Consider the following 15914-nt stretch of genomic DNA (forward strand, 5'->3'; position numbering starts at 1 on the left):
ATAAACTATCCCATATCATAGAGCTAGGTGTGTGAATATGCCATGAAAATTAACTAAGCACAAAGAGTGGAGTGGATGATGTGACAAGAAAGATCTACAGCAGCATGCCACTTTTCCCTGACCTATCATCCATCAACAGAACTCTTGCAGATTTCTGCTCTTTCCATGTGATATCTCACTCCTCTGCAACCGTTAATTTGTCCAAGCACAATTAGGTTTTCTACCTAACCAGAGCGGTTGCGACCTCTCTTGATCGGACACGCACAGCACGAACCTTTTCATATTTATTATTTCCTTTTGTACATGCATGCATGCATATGTAGTTTGTTATCATTTTTAGTTCAAATTAGGGTTCTACGCTGCATATGGAACCAACAATGTACAATGTGAGTTCGTAGTGAATGTTAACACAATTTGGTTGTTGTGATTAATCTATACCGTAATAGAGAAGAGCGAATTGCATCAGTCTTATGATCAATGTGTCTGTATTTAGAGGAGAGTTATATCCGCCAATCTAATAGTTGTATGTGTCCCACTACAAGAAAAGGGAGCAACAATCACGAACCAAACGCGACTGTTGTTGGAGTAGTTATTGCTAAAAGCATGGCTAAGAATAAGACAAAAAGTAAAAAAATTGTCACACATTGGACTGCTTGTCACGCGTTTAACAGTAACTATGCCAACAATAATTATACTTGCTACGTGGTTGTCGCCAACGGAGGTTTTGGAGTTTACATAATAGTAGGTCGGTATAGTATGCATTGTAGCATACCTATAGAATTTCTTTCTGTAAGCAAACTCTAATGTATGAGGAAAATAGCCATATACAGAAGCCATCCAGACAGAGTCTGATAAAGTATCTAGAAGGAGACCGTCATTAAAGGACAAGGATTGTCTGCCCTCTACTGTTGGTATCCTCCTAATACCTTCTGTTTGTGTGATCACGATTAAGCCACGTCAACATTTTATATTATTATTCATTTTATCTTATTATATTTATAAAAAAATAATATAAAATGTTGACGTGATTTAACCGTGACCACACAAAATAAGAGGGCACGAAGAAGGTACCGAAAGTGGAGGGCAGACAATCCTTGTCCGTCATTGAAATGAGTTATTGACAGAAACACCAAAATGAGGTAAATATCATCTTTATTCCCAAAAGAATATACGAGTTAAATTTCTTGTATGGTCGTTTTATTATGCGTGTATCATCTTCTGATGCGATTTACAAACAAAATAAAACATGTGCTTGCATCAGTGCATGTCAGATTAGCATGTAATTTGGCACAGAGTTTGGGACACCTGCAGAGAGGCTGGCTAAATAAAAGGACATGTCAATGAGTAGAGTACCCATCAAACTTAACTTGGATCGGACCAAAAATAAACTCCTAATGTTTTCAACAACAATGTTGGCCCTTTTTGAAAGAAAAAGAAAAGGCCAACTGCATTTTCCACTTTTCATGTTTGGGGCGATTTTAAAAAAAAAGAAAACTAATAAAAAGTGTTTGAAAACTTTGAGTTTAACGATAAGGACAAAATAAAGGGTAAAATGAATAGTACCAAGATTGACATTTTAATGTAAAAATGTGATTTTTCGTTAAAGTGAACAGTACCGAGAGTTTTTCGTTAAAATTCCTTTTTTAAAATAGGTCAGGATGTTTCAATTTTCTCACATTACCCTCTATATAAGGTTTTGAAACTGTATTAATTTAAACATTTTTTCCAATGAATTGTTTAAATCTTTACTAAACTGATGATACAATGAGCATGAAACCCGTAACTTGTGGTTGACATGTAAACTACATTTGCACCACATAGCCTAAAACTCATAAATAATGACTTAGTCGACATGTAAACTACATTTTCACCACATAGCCTAAAATCTCATAAACAATGGATATTGAGATGTTCAAATATATAAGGTATAAATTGATACAATTTCAAAACTTTAGGGACAATGTGTCAAAATTAAAACCTCGTGCCCAATTTAAAAATCATCTCGATCAAATTTTGAGGGTGTTAAATGGAGTTAGCCTAAAAAAATATGTTGGCCAAGTTGGCCCTCTAATTTCCCCGTAAAATTAGTAACCAAAAGTAATCTTAGGCTGGAAGTAATACAGATGATCAAGCTTCAATTCAATGAACCAAACACAGGCTCGATCTCTGTGTTTCTGGCCAGCCCCTACCACCACTATCAAGTCCCCACATATGTCAATCCATCAAACGTGTTGTAAAGCCCTTTGTTTTCTTTTGGATCGATGCATGAACCCATCAGACGATATCACAGCTCAACCCATGTGTTGGAGTTGGTTTTACTTGCCATAGCTCTTGTATGCACAAAAGAATGAATACCTTCCTTTTATTATAAAAAATGGGGAGTCGAACCCATAATCTCGTCTAACATTGAGAAGATAACTACTATAGTTCTACTAGACCACATTGTTCATGCTTCTATAATAGTATATACCAAGTTTTGCGTTTGATCTAGATCAACTATGATCTTGCGATTTAAGCAAAACAACGTTGATTTTAAGTAATGTACTATACTAGAGAAACATCTAGGGCATTCATTAATAAATGAGCAAATTGAGAGGGTCCTCCACCTGTTAAGTGCAAACACCCTCTCATTTGGTTGCTAGCTAGCTACCTCATCATGCATGCTCATTTGAGGACCAAACAGAAACCAACCCTAGCTAACAACCCTTCACATTTATGCCCTAAAGGGGTCAAAGCAATTAGGTATAGCCCCACAAATGGTGGACAAAACAAGAAAAGTTTGTCTTTGGTGGCCATTGAGATCCTGTGTCAATGTTTGTGCACTACTACTACACATGACTGCATGATATGAGCACAAAAAAACCCTAATTCTTCACCATATATCATGCACCTTTTAGCACTTTAATTTAGGAACAATACTTGGTTGTTGAATTTTCAGTAGCCACTTCTGTTTTCACCCAATTAAATCTGAACACGTGTTGAATTTATGTTTATAATTTCAATTATTCGAACATATGTCTAAATCTAATTGGATAAAAGCAGAAGTCGCGGTTGAAACCGTTAACTATTGTTCTTAATTTAGCCTCTGAAACATGTGAAACCCTAGACAAAGCAGCTTTGCGATTTGATGATGGAGGATCCCTCATCCCTGTGAGGTGAATTTCCCCGATATAATTATTCTTTGAATTAAATATGAAGCAGCACACAAGTCTATAAGCATGTCTCCCCTGCCGTTCGCAGTCTGAAGGTAATTATCACTGACCTTTTATCCTCTCACGTGACTGACTATAAAAGCTAACATGCATGATGCGGCTATAGAGATTTTCCCAAAATAAAATAGAGGGGAAAAAAGACGAAAAAACTAAAACATCATAAGATATTTGGTAAGGTTGTCTGATTTTGCCAGTATTTGGTAGGAGTGCTTAATTAAAACAACTTCGAGTAAAACTGCATGAAATCGGATGAGATTAAAATATAAAATGAGTCACTCTTTAGTAAAAAATACATGCGAATGACATTGTTGGACACCTATACCTAAGTCTGTTATACTCGCATAAACCTGTGTAGCTATACTAACGTCTCTAAAATTTTAGAAGCATATATATGTTAAAATGAGTGGCGAATAACATTCATACTTACGCACACTGGTGCAAGTTTGATCCCTACCGCTTCTCTTCCCCCTAACAACTAACTCTTTAGCCCACTAACGTTATCGGTCTATTAAAAGATAGTAATATCAAGTATCAAACTGAAACAATCAGATCCATTTTTCTACAACCTTGCGCAAAGTGACAAGCCTTCACCAATCCACAAACAACGAAGGTCGACTGAGAACGGAAAAGTAACATGTTTTAGGGCTGGTTTGGTATTGTTGTGCTTTGAAAAAAAAGCTGCTGTGAGAATAAGCAGCTGTGCTGTGAGAATAAGAGGCTGTGAAATAAATCAGCAGAGTGTTTGGTAAATTTTTTTGTAAAAGTGCTTTTGGAAAAAAAAGAAGTCTAATAGTGTGTCTTTTCATTAAAGGAGCATTGTAGTTCCGTGTGCTTTGAGAAAAAGCCAGTTTTCCAAAGCTGCAAATAGCAGCTTCAGCTTTTTCCTTTGATTTCAGCTTATTCTCACAGCAACTTCCAAAATAAGCCCTTTTTTTTTAGTTTACCAAACACCTAAAACCCTCACAGCTTTTTTTCATGGGTGCTTTTTTTTTAAGCACCTCACTCCCAAACCACCCCTTACTGATAAGATTTACAATGCACCACTTTTTCGACATTCATTACTACAAGGATTCGGAAGTATCTCCAGTTTTCTCAAAAGTACGCAAATTTACACCACTGTCTGTCCTGACATCTTCAAATTTTCTTATTCATATACTATTTCTAAAAATTCGGCTAGTTACGAATTGAACAGCTGATTTAGATATGCTTACTTCTAAAATCAATCAAAATTCGACACCTGATTCGACACCGGAAATACACAAAACTTGTTGGGAAATGGCAATCCCCTGGTATAATGCTGACCTACGATTTCTGCCATGTATTGAGCAATACATCCCAATAGATTGGATGCCAATAGCGCGCCCACAGAAAACAAGTAGAGTACGGGGAACATGCTGAGCTAAGGTCTTGAAGCGAATTCCTGTTCCTCATATTTGACGGTTTTCCAATAACGCTCGGGCATCGTCTGCTGCAGATGACGATGCTTACAATAACTCCTCACAGATGGTGTAACAAGAGAGCATTGCTTGCCCATAGAGATCATTGTCATATCAGCGACTATATGTCTCTTTGATGACAAAATCCAGTGAAACGAATGTCTCTTTGTCTCTCAAATGACAACCTCTTTAAGTAAAAGCACATCATCCCGTGGATGAGCTTCTTCTATCCGAACAAGAACTTCATCTCCAATTTGGGCTCCCACGGATATCCACACGGAAGATTGAAGTCCCACCTGCAAAATTTCAAGTTGGACACAATTGACGTAAGTGCAACAAATCAGCAATGATTTGCAAGTGACCAAAATCAATTAAAGCTTAAGAATATCACACTCACAAATAAAAGAACAGTTGAAAGCAAGATAGAAGGGAAAACACAAAAAAGATAATAATCTCAGTTGACATATACCATATATGTCCACACTCGATCTGCAGAGTGTGGGATATTCCATAAAAGTCGTTGATATAATCTATCATGAAACTGTACAACTAATTATTTGGAAACTATCCTAGCATGTAATTCTAAATTCTAATACGATACTGGAAGTTTCAAACTACAAATAACACGACACAAATATCTGCATTTACAATTAACAGATGCAATGGGATGCTACCTCAACTAACAATATGGCTGCAATCCGATCCTTAATGAATCTAAGAATCAGCGCCCGATATTTTTTTTCTTTTGGCTGCCTTCTCAGATATTCTAATATCCAGTAGCGAAGACTGCTGCTAAAGAGCCTCCTTGCTACTCTAACATTCATGTTCACAATAGATGCCATCCCCTCCAACTGACCAGCTGAGAAAGGAAGAGATTCCCCTGCGAGAAATGATTTCACCTACATAACAAATGGATTCATGAATGATTAACAACATTAGCTCAACAATGTGGCTAAATACAGTGTAAATATTTTCATAAAACATGAAGAAGTCATAGCACTTGCCCCCACCACCTTCACTAAACTCTCTGACCTTGGCTTTGTCGAATTTATAAGATTTAATGAGTAAGGTTAAATAAATGTGTGCTCAACTAGCACGATATTACATATAAAACTGTTCAAGCTTCCCCGTGAGAAGAATATGGCTAAAGACCAGTTTAAAAAAGGGTAGATACATAAAATACCCGCATTTTTATTCTGCGTGGCAAATCTGTCCCACAGAGGGAATATAGACAGAAATATGATTTGATTACCTTCGTAAGTCTGGTTTGAACAATAGACTCGACATAGCAGTGACACTTAACAGTTTTGTCTACTTGCAAAGGGCAAACAAAAGATAAAAAAACACTACATGATTTTGTTGATAGCAGACCCATTAAGGGCAAGGTCCACATTTTACATTTTAGATTATTAAGAACTATACTTGCATGAAAAGAAACTCACCTGATAGTGAGCTAGTAGATCCATATATCTACGGATGGGAGATGTAAACTGAACATAACCCGGAAGTCCTAAAATTCCATGACGTATAGGTTTTCTGAAATCAATTTCAGCAGCACGCATTAGTTTAACAAGAGCAGAGCTTCTAACAGGTCCTTCTGGAAGATGTGCATATACAGAGGTGTCGATGTTGGACTGGGGTTGTCCTCTGTAGGGTAAAGGAATGTTATTTCTAGAACCAAAAGTGGCTATAACTTCTCCGCAGAGTACCATCATCTCAGTGACAAGTCGCATTGCAGGGTCTGCCTGGTTTTCTACATACAAATTAATCACAGGCTCCGGATCCTCTGGATTAACCACTTTGATGCGTGCTTCCAATGTGGCTGTGTCAATTGCGCCCTGAGAAATGCACATATAGTCATTATCAGAAGAATTGGAGGGTTACTGATACATATCATGCCTACAAAACAATCCTTGCTGAGATCTTAAATCAACATTTTCCATTAACAAATGTAAATGCATGTTTGTTTTATCAATGAAACTGTTTGAGATGAGTTGTAGATCTTTTCTTTTTTCCTGACAGGTTTCCGATTTTTTTCCCAATATGTCGTGATCTTACGATTTTGCACAGGATTAGTATTTACTATTTATAGTAGAATCTCTATAGGTCCATGTTATTATGGATAGTACAACCATGATCATGAGGATCATGAGACACCAAAAATATACATTGGAACTTTGAATCACACTACAAAGGTTCGGAGTTAAGTTGGCTCTGGTTCTTTAAGTTCAACCTGTTCTCGACGCCATATTGACCGGAGAGTTGCAGCCTCAGACAGGATTTTCAGTTCAGCCTCTTCTTGCAGGTTCAAATGAAGAAGCTCAGATGCACTCTCATATGTCAACATGTATGTTGGTTTAATGATTGAGTTGTCCACTGAATATTCTGCAATACTGTCGAACCCCAAAGAAGGTGGAGTTAGTTCATTAGTAAAATTTAGTTGGCAAAAAGAAAACTACGCTTCAAATTAGCGAAAGCTATAATGCTTTAAAGAAATATCGACCCAACTTGTTCCGAATGATTATATAATCCTTGCGGTGTAAAAAGCCTCAAAGGTGGGAACATTCTACATATGTAGTTGGTAATAGAAGACTCCTAGATTAAGTTGGATTTCCTAAACTCCTATGAACTTCCAAACATAAGTTTAACTTACAGGTTACTATTCATTTTGGCTAAGAGACATAAATATGGTAGTGGCATAAAGCTAAGGTCATAATACACATATCCAGGTGGGACGTAATATGGATTTTGGAATTATCTTATCGACGACAAGAATGATTTATTCATTTCACTCTGTAGAATAAGGATTCACTCAAATTTAAAATATATCTAACCACCACCTTCAATCCCAATTCCATGGCAATCAACAACCTTTAAGTGGTAATGGTTCCCAAGCCCTCTGTGTAACTCCATTAAACTAAAATACAGCATCAATTGGGATGAGATCTCAAAGAGGGGGGCCAATTGCAAAAAGCAAAGTTTTACCTTCCATCGGAGTGTAGCACCACAGATACAGTAACCGCATTGCAAATCTCTCCTTGTTGCAAACTCATTCCCTCCATGGCAAGTTTCTCCGGGAACATAGGATAAGTAGCAGTGGGCAAGAATACAGAAGTTCCTCTTCTCATTGCCTCCCTATACATCATAAATTAATAAGAAATGAGTGCAACACAAACATTTATCCATTTTTTCTTGTAGTGTTCAAGAGCTACCTGTCTACTATGCTCCCAGGTTGGACAAACCTAGTTGCATCTGCAACATGAATCCATATTTTAATGCGTCCATCTTGTAGCCTCGTTGCACTCAGGGCATCATCAAGCTAACATATTACAATAAAAAATTTCACAAGAGAGGTCAAATTTTGATGCGGCAAATTTTACTTTTTTGACAGCAGAGGGATGATATCATTGTTAGGCATGTGAAAAACATACCTCATCAGCCTCATCCACATCAATAGCATAGACCTTCAAGTGAGTGAGATCTGTCCTTTCAATCTATAGCAAGAACATTTACAGAATTAGTCTAATTATTTAACTAATTATTTTCACACACGCACACAAAATGGTTCCATGTAGAATTAAGTATGTGAAATGAAAAATGTAATACTGTATAATATCTTCCCCCATGAGTACTACTAATTTACTACATTTATAAAAGAAACAGGCTAACCACATCTAAATCAGATGAATCTGACAGAAGATGTTCTGCAGCTGATATAACTCCATCTGAATGATCAGTACGGATGTTCAACTTCAACAGGTCAAGATTCACGTGTACAGGAAAATACCCAATGTCTATGAGGAGATTCAAAGCTGATGAGGCTGTTTTTACCATCCCCATTGTTCTTAGGATCTGACAAAAATGTGTATACAACAAGATACAGATCAGGAACAAAGCATCATGTATTATCATACAAAGAGCATTAAAGAGAAATAGGGCATAACATCATTCAAGATCTTTAGCTCCTGAAATATCATATGAGGATAACTTTTCTCTTGGCAACCCATACATTTTCAGAGCTTAGAAGTAAGTACCTATTACAACAGTAAACTAAAACACCGTCGTTTAAGTCAGACTTACTGTTCCGGCTGTTTTCCTTTGGTCATCATTTGTGCAAGCATCAATAGCATAAGCTTCAAGAGACTCAATTTTGTGTCTGATTTTCTCTTCAGCCAACCAAGAAGATTTGGGAGGTTTAGCATTTAAAGGCATTGCCTTAGCAGATTTCAGTAATTGTTTAAACTCCTGCAGTTCTTTCTCAGCAGCCTCCTTTGCGAGCTTCCTACGCAGGAGCTCCTCAACCTAAAAGGACTTTCATGTTAAAATTATTGGAAAAGCAAACAAGTAATCAAGATGAAGGTTATCAAAGATAACTCAACCCAATAATCTTGCATTTACTTCTAACAGGTGTCAAGAATAACTGGCTTTTTTTCTTGTCAGGCCAAAAACAGGGGAAAAGCACCTTACTCTAAAAATCACTACGGTCAATACTTGGTTGCGAAATGGTCAATACAAGGGCACCATCCTATCTCTCTCCATGAACAATGAAGCAGATCCCCTTTTATGAAATAGCATATGACAAGAATGACTCCTTCAAGCATACATCTATCTAGAATCACTCCTTCTTGAAACACATCTAAACATGAGGAGCCCTAAAGATAGACATGTTCAAACCAAGGCAACATATCTAATTGGCCTCTGGACCCACATGAACCATTTTCTTGGACAAGATGTTGACCCAATGTCTAATGTACCTGTACAGCAGGTCGAGGTCCATATACAGAGCGAGAACCTTTTGTCTCCAGAACAGTGAAGTATACTTCATCTTCTGAAAGCAACAGATGAGCACAGTAGCATTCAAGAGGCTCTACACTACCAAATATCATCTGTATGAATGAGATAGTGTCACTGGAAGGAGCAGTAGTACATAAAAACCTTAACTGGAATGTACAGTACCTCAGCTAATTCTTCTGCCGTCACCCGCTTATTCTTTTCAAGGAGCTCAACCCAAGCAAATTCAAGCAGTGCTGGATCCTGCACCAAATCAACGAATACCTTCACCAAAACACAAACCACAAGAAGGGAAAACAAAAACATTTTTATCCGCAACTACTTTTGGGCAGGAACCAAATCACCAACCGAGTTAGCTTGAGCTTTCTGAATAAAGTCTGATATATCTGTGTGGTCAAAATTCTCAACACCGGGAACAATATACGTAATCTGTTGTGGTTTAATCGACGATGTAACACCATTCTGACATAAGTACAACAATCAAAACACAAACTTCAGAATACCAGCAAAGAAAACAAGCTATAATCTTTGCGTTTATTAAAGTTAAAAACAACGAACAGTGAGTTTTCCAACACCTAGCAACCTATTAATATGCCGCATTAGTTGTTTTGTGTTTCTAGTAGAACCTGATCGGACACCATCCAGTTCTTCTTGCCATCGGGCTTCTGCGCAACAGCCAGCAACACTCTCTCTGCATCCTTCTTGAATTCAAGCAGCAACCCTTGCTGCAGTGCCCGGCTCACAAGCTTATCCTCTACAATCCCGCCACTACTTGTCAGCTCCACCCTTCACAACAGTATATCATATATGCATTAAAGATATGCCTTTTCTTTCTATTCAACCAAACACTGCATAATTACTTTACTCTAGGCTTCGTTTGGTGTCTAGGATTGGACTGGATTGGAATGGATAACCTGAACAGGTTTATCGAAGGTCATTTCGAGGGGATTAGAATGGGATTGTTCTCCCGTCTAATCCTACAATGAATTAGTTTTCTTCGAGTAATCCATCTCCCGCCACATTTAGCCCTTTCACATATCCAATCCAATCCAGTTATCTTTGCCAAACGAAGTCCAAGTTCTCTAAGTTCACAATTAACGATAATTAGAAGAAAATTAGGAGAAACGTGATAATTTTGTGAGGGAGAGAGAGAAGGTACTTGGCGGCAGCAGGAACTAGTCTCCGTCTGCGCAGGGCGCCGAGCTCTTCCATGACGCTATCGACGAGGCTGTGGACGGAGGTGCTTTGAACGCCGCTGCCATGGCCGGGAGCTAGCTTACCGGACCGAAATATCGGGAAGCGAATGCCTAATTTGGAGAGTCGGCGGAACTGGAGAGTAGGGAAATGGCAAGGGCAGCAGCGGAAGGGAAGGAGAGTGGGGGAGGAAGCGGAAGAGGAGGCGGAGCGGAAGATTGAGCAGCTGCCCACAGTGGCTCGAACCGCCATGGCCGATGAAAGGTTTGGTGAAATGCGAGCGAGTTTTTGGGTTGCTCTGCTTCTTCTTGTTGTTGATAAAATGGGCTATCACTTCGTGATTGCGAAATGTTTGTTCCTACACCCGCCCTTTTGTTTGAGTTTTTGTCACACCCAACTCTTGTATTGAAATGAAACGAATAGATTCATAATCATTTCGTTTTTTATTTTTTTTTACAAACAATAGCGTTAGTGCAACGTTATTTTGCAGTTTTTCGGTTTGTTAATATGTATTTACATTAATACTAAAAAACCATTTAATAACTATTTCTGTTGTAAAATTGTGAGGATAGATGCACACATTCTTTTAAGTGAGAAAGACTTGAGAACAGTAGTGTAATTGTTATTATGTGATGTTTTCAAAGGGGCAATAGTAGTGTAATTGTTGTTGTGTGATGTTTTCAAAAAGGGCAATCATTTCACTTTTTAGTTTGTCACGAATGTAGCTATATATAAAGAGTACTCTGTGAGTGATTTCTCTTTTTACCTGCAATCATTTTGTGTTATAGTTACGAAACTATATAATATGATATTTTGCACCAGTTTTTCTCCTGTCCCTATCAAAAGCTATCTCTTTAATTTTTGCCTATTTATAACAGTTTCTATTTTTTTCAATTTTACAATAAAAAGGTGAAAATTAAAAACGAAATAATTATCAAACGACCTCTCATAAAAAAAAATCTGATCGATTTGATAACTATTTTGTTTTGAGTTTTTCCGTTATAGTTAAAGGAAAAGTCTGGGAGAAGGGAAGAACAAAGAATGGAGAAGAATGCGAAATAAAAGTGTACAAGGACGCAAAATGAAAATAAAAATTTGAAAATAAATTCTTTTTATGCAATGATATTAGGTTGGGGGTTGGAATAAGTCATACAATGGGTGGCAATAGTTGGATTAAGCCGCACAATGGGAAGTAAAAATTTGATATCGAACTCACCATTTATGAGAGTCGAACATAAGGCTTTTTTTAAAAGTGTACACAAATCAAATTTCTACTGATAGTAAAGATCAAGAGTCGAGATTACACGATGATATGAATACATATAATAACGAAGGTATACATCTGAGCAACTCATGGAACCTCTTGACTGCAAAAATCAACTGCAAAGCTGAGAGCATAACCCCTGGATCTGAGAACTGCTTGCATTTGGAACCGTATACGTGCCGTTCTTACCGTTGCTCGAGCAAGTTAAATAGATTTGATCACCCATCTGGTTTGTCTGCAATGAGATCATCGCGCACAGGAGTCAGATTGATGCAGTTATCACACGGTGAGTACTGGACAGACTGTTTTTGCTCACCAGTGCCATACGTACATTGCCTCAAAACATTATTTCATAGTATATAAACCGACTCTTTCTAATGAACAATTCCATTTAACGCACGGGAACTAGGACAATATGCGTCTACTAATAACTTAAGAAGTTAATCCAGTTTTAGAAAAATGGTTTGGATTGTAAAACTGATTGCGCGTCTTAAATTATATGCACAGGTAGGAGCAGGTGTAGAGTGTTAGGTACCGTGCAGTATGCAGGCTCCGAGTTGCAGCTCCATCTTGAAGTAGGGACACAAGATAAATAATGACACCAAGAACAATGCTTATTGGCATCAACTCCCCGAAGAAGCATAACGAGGCCAACTGTAAACCTGTCATATCAGCAAAAATCTGTTTAGATTGTAAATTTATGCTGCGTAATTGACTACTAAATTTTCAAATTACACAAACTTTCCCAGCCAGGCGTAAATCCAAACTACCTAAGTTTACTATATATGATATCCCCCGGGTGCACCAATTTTGACATGAACTAATAGAAGGAGACCATACAACCAAGAAGAAAAGCAAGAACAAAAATGAGGGTGCTGAGTGTTGCAAAGCCTCTCCAAGTATACATGTTTCACTTCTAGAGAAACAAAGATCACGCCAAAGAAATATACTGATATAGAGCTCTCCTCAGTCTCGGTCTGAACCCATGTCTCCAATCTAATTATTACTCCGGAGTAAGCTGCTACCATGTTTCGAAAAGGTTCCCTGCCAGTCTATATGTAGGCAACAAAATTGGAAAAGTTTCTATTATTAGTTTCCGATGCTTTGAAGCTTATTCCTAGGTAGAAGAAACCAAGAAAAAAGCTTCAGCCAGGAATGGGAAACTCTACACTAATCTGGTATTTGAAATAGAGAAAGTTCTGTTTCATGATTACGTTGAACTCCAAAAGCTAGATTTCAACATGTAGGCAAGTGTGTTTCTCTTTTTACTTGGTACAAGAACTTTAGAAACTCGCTTTCAATACAAGTACAAAAAAAAATTCCGGGCTGAAGCTGGTAAGTGAGCAAAACCTAAAGTCCTAAAGGAGCTGTATATCGCCTAAAAAGAACTTGTTAAAAATGTTAATTGGGTAGAAAGAAGTCCGCACGTTATATTTTTAGTTAGTAGTAATCTTGTTTTTGATATACTTTTACTAGTACTATGGCAACCTAAATATGGAAACATGAAGTGCACAGAAGCACACAAGCACAGAAACAAATTGGCTCACCCAACAATTAAAACGATCACAGAGAGGACCCACAAAACGCACTGATAGGTCTTGAACTTTGATTTTGTTTGAGATGAGGCATATCCTGGACCTGGAGAAGTATATCTTTGGTTAACCCATCCAAACTGGGGGCGGATAAGAAACACAAACCCAAGAAAAAATCCCGAAAGGAATCCTCCAATATGAGCAAAGTTGTCAACGTGTGGGAGTGTTCCCACTGCCAAATTGATTGCTATGATGATCAGGAGGGTGAAAAGTGCTCCAAACTGAACAAGAATAACGAATTAGATACGGGTTCCTGAATGTCACCAAATTTTTGTTTTCTGAAGTATGAAGCTCCTTTAAAGTAGTTCAACAATTACCTTACTAGCATAAATTGTCCAATTAGTGATAAGTTCAGAAAGCATGGCTCCCAGCAACCCGAAAAGTGCACCAGAAGCACCAACAGAGATGTTTGTTTGGATGAAAAGTGAAGACAACAAACTCCCACCAAGTCCAGAGATGACATATAGCAACCCAATCCGGACTGCAATAGAAACACATGAGAATAGCACAAACGACATGAGTAAGTTTACTGAGATGAAGTAAAATAAGCAAAACCTACATCACCAAATCGACTTGACTCGATGATAATAAAAGCCTAACTTGACTAAGTTGCAGTGCAAAGAATCATCAGTCGATTCCCTTGAATGATGAAATTGCTTATGATCACAAAGTTCTTTGAATTTGCAGATGATATATACCACGGAATTAGACTAAAAAACTAATTTTCGAATACATACCAAAGCCGAACTCTTGCTCTAACCGATATCCGATGACTAAAAGGCTCAACATATTAGCCAATAAATGGAAAACACCCCCATGTAACCAATTGCAAGTGATGAGAAGCCACCCCTGGTGTCTGTCAACCACCTTATTTACATCCAAAGCCCCCATCTTCTGCAACCTAAACCAACGAAAATCCAACACAATACCATGTTATACTTACAATCTCAATCAATTAACAACCTTTAGAGCAAAAAGGGTCCGCCCCAATTGAGATTAAAACATAACTAATCAAAAACTCTGATTACAAACACCCACCAAATGATTTCGGATCAATCCTCAAACTTGTAAAACATCTTTTTATTGAAACAGAACAACGGAAAGTATGCAAAACTTAGAACCAAATGGTTTTCTTAAAGCACAAAATTGGGGCTAACTCAAACAAAATGTATCAAATTAACAATATGCAATCAATTAACAATTTCATAACAAAAACAGCTAAAGGGTCAGACCCAAATGAGATTAAAAGTTAGTACTTCACAAACCAATTGAAAATCTAATTCCAAAGTTCCAAATACCCACCAAATGATTTCGAATAAAGTTCTAAACTCGAACACATGTTCCCAATACATAACAATGAAAAGTAAAGTACGAAATTTTTAAAACAAAGGGTTTGCAAGTGGTGGACAGGGCCCTTCTCTTCAACCCGCTGCGTCTTCGGGTTCAAACATTTCCGCACTGGCCGTAGTTTAGATGAATTTAGTGTACATTATCCTATCGCTTGCCAATTTTGCTTGAAATGTAAAATCGAAGCGAAAACAATCAGAATCCTTCAAATTTGACAACAGAAATTACGAACTCACGTCGATGAGGACGGTCCAAGAAGCGGGTTCTCCTTAAAAGGCTGGAAGGAGAACCTCCCCAAGAACGTGGCAATGCAAGAGACTGAGTTCTTGGGGCAGTTGTTGACATACATGGTGATGATGAACATAACGACGTTGGCAGCAACAAAGACAGGAATCAGCCAGACAACCCATTTCTTGAAATGCTTGATCTCTCTGTACACGGGCGGAGACACAGCCGGAGCTGGGGAGGCTAGCGGCGGCGTCTCAATGTCTACTGGGTGGACTACGTTGTAGTGCCGCCGTGAGTTCACTCTCATTTGGGCACCCGACGACGGTGGCTCCCCCGCCATTGAAAGAGTCGAATGATTGATTGGTTTGGGAGATGAAGGTTGTGGGAAGTGGAGAGGGAGGGGAGATGATGAGAGAGAAAGAATGGAGGTTTTAGAGAGAGAGAGAGAGAGAGAGAGAGAGATAGTCAGGGAAGTGTAGTTGGTTTGGTCAACGTTGGAGAAGCTGCTTGCCTAAAATTGAACTGGTTTGTTTGGCCGACAGTGTCCTCCATACGTGTCTTCGCCTACGAATTCTTTACCTTCAAGCCATTGAATTCGTTTGTTCGAGCTTTTGACGTAGTGTTACGAAATTGAAAAAGATATTATTAGCATTTTAAAAATTTTACTTTATATTTTTTATAAGTGTATTTTTCTTTTTAAATATAAAAAATTTGAAATGTAAAATGAAAATTTTGGAATGTTAATAACAATACCTTACTACCATAAGATATAAATTTTAGAATAATGCAAAATGCTAATTTTTTTTCTTCGTACAACATTTTAAAGTAAGAGGGTTTGAATTCGATCCAC

At 37.9% G+C, this 15914-nt stretch overlaps 2 protein-coding genes across 3 annotated transcripts; both read right to left on the reverse strand.

The window, feature by feature from the left end:
• Positions 1–4241: 4241 nt before the first annotated feature.
• Positions 4242–11010, reverse strand: LOC103450234 (ribonuclease II, chloroplastic/mitochondrial). 2 transcript variants are annotated; one of them, XM_008389548.4, is made up of 14 exons: positions 10599–11010; positions 10066–10225; positions 9788–9901; positions 9605–9682; positions 9403–9534; positions 8729–8950; positions 8318–8500; positions 8080–8142; positions 7861–7967; positions 7634–7783; positions 6882–7041; positions 6091–6486; positions 5323–5547; positions 4242–4944 (listed from the first exon to the last, which is right to left on the reverse strand). In XM_008389548.4, the coding sequence occupies exons 1-14, from the start codon at positions 10883–10885 to the stop codon at positions 4822–4824; spliced, it is 2400 nt and encodes a 799-aa protein (XP_008387770.2). In that variant the 5' UTR covers positions 10886–11010; the 3' UTR covers positions 4242–4821. The 2 variants fall into 2 exon arrangements, with proteins under 2 accessions (XP_008387770.2, XP_017192070.2); XM_017336581.3 differs by lacking the exon at positions 9403–9534.
• Positions 11011–11819: 809 nt separating this feature from the next.
• On the reverse strand, positions 11820–15701 carry LOC103450235 (RHOMBOID-like protein 1). Its single transcript, XM_008389549.4, has 6 exons — positions 15073–15701; positions 14227–14390; positions 13807–13970; positions 13445–13710; positions 12433–12559; positions 11820–12132 (listed from the first exon to the last, which is right to left on the reverse strand). The coding sequence occupies exons 1-6, from the start codon at positions 15402–15404 to the stop codon at positions 12010–12012; spliced, it is 1176 nt and encodes a 391-aa protein (XP_008387771.1). The 5' UTR covers positions 15405–15701; the 3' UTR covers positions 11820–12009.
• Between the last annotated feature and the right edge of the window lie 213 nt (positions 15702–15914).

Source organism: Malus domestica, chromosome 12 (genome assembly GCF_042453785.1).
Source record: "Malus domestica chromosome 12, GDT2T_hap1".
NCBI lineage: Eukaryota > Viridiplantae > Streptophyta > Magnoliopsida > Rosales > Rosaceae > Malus > Malus domestica.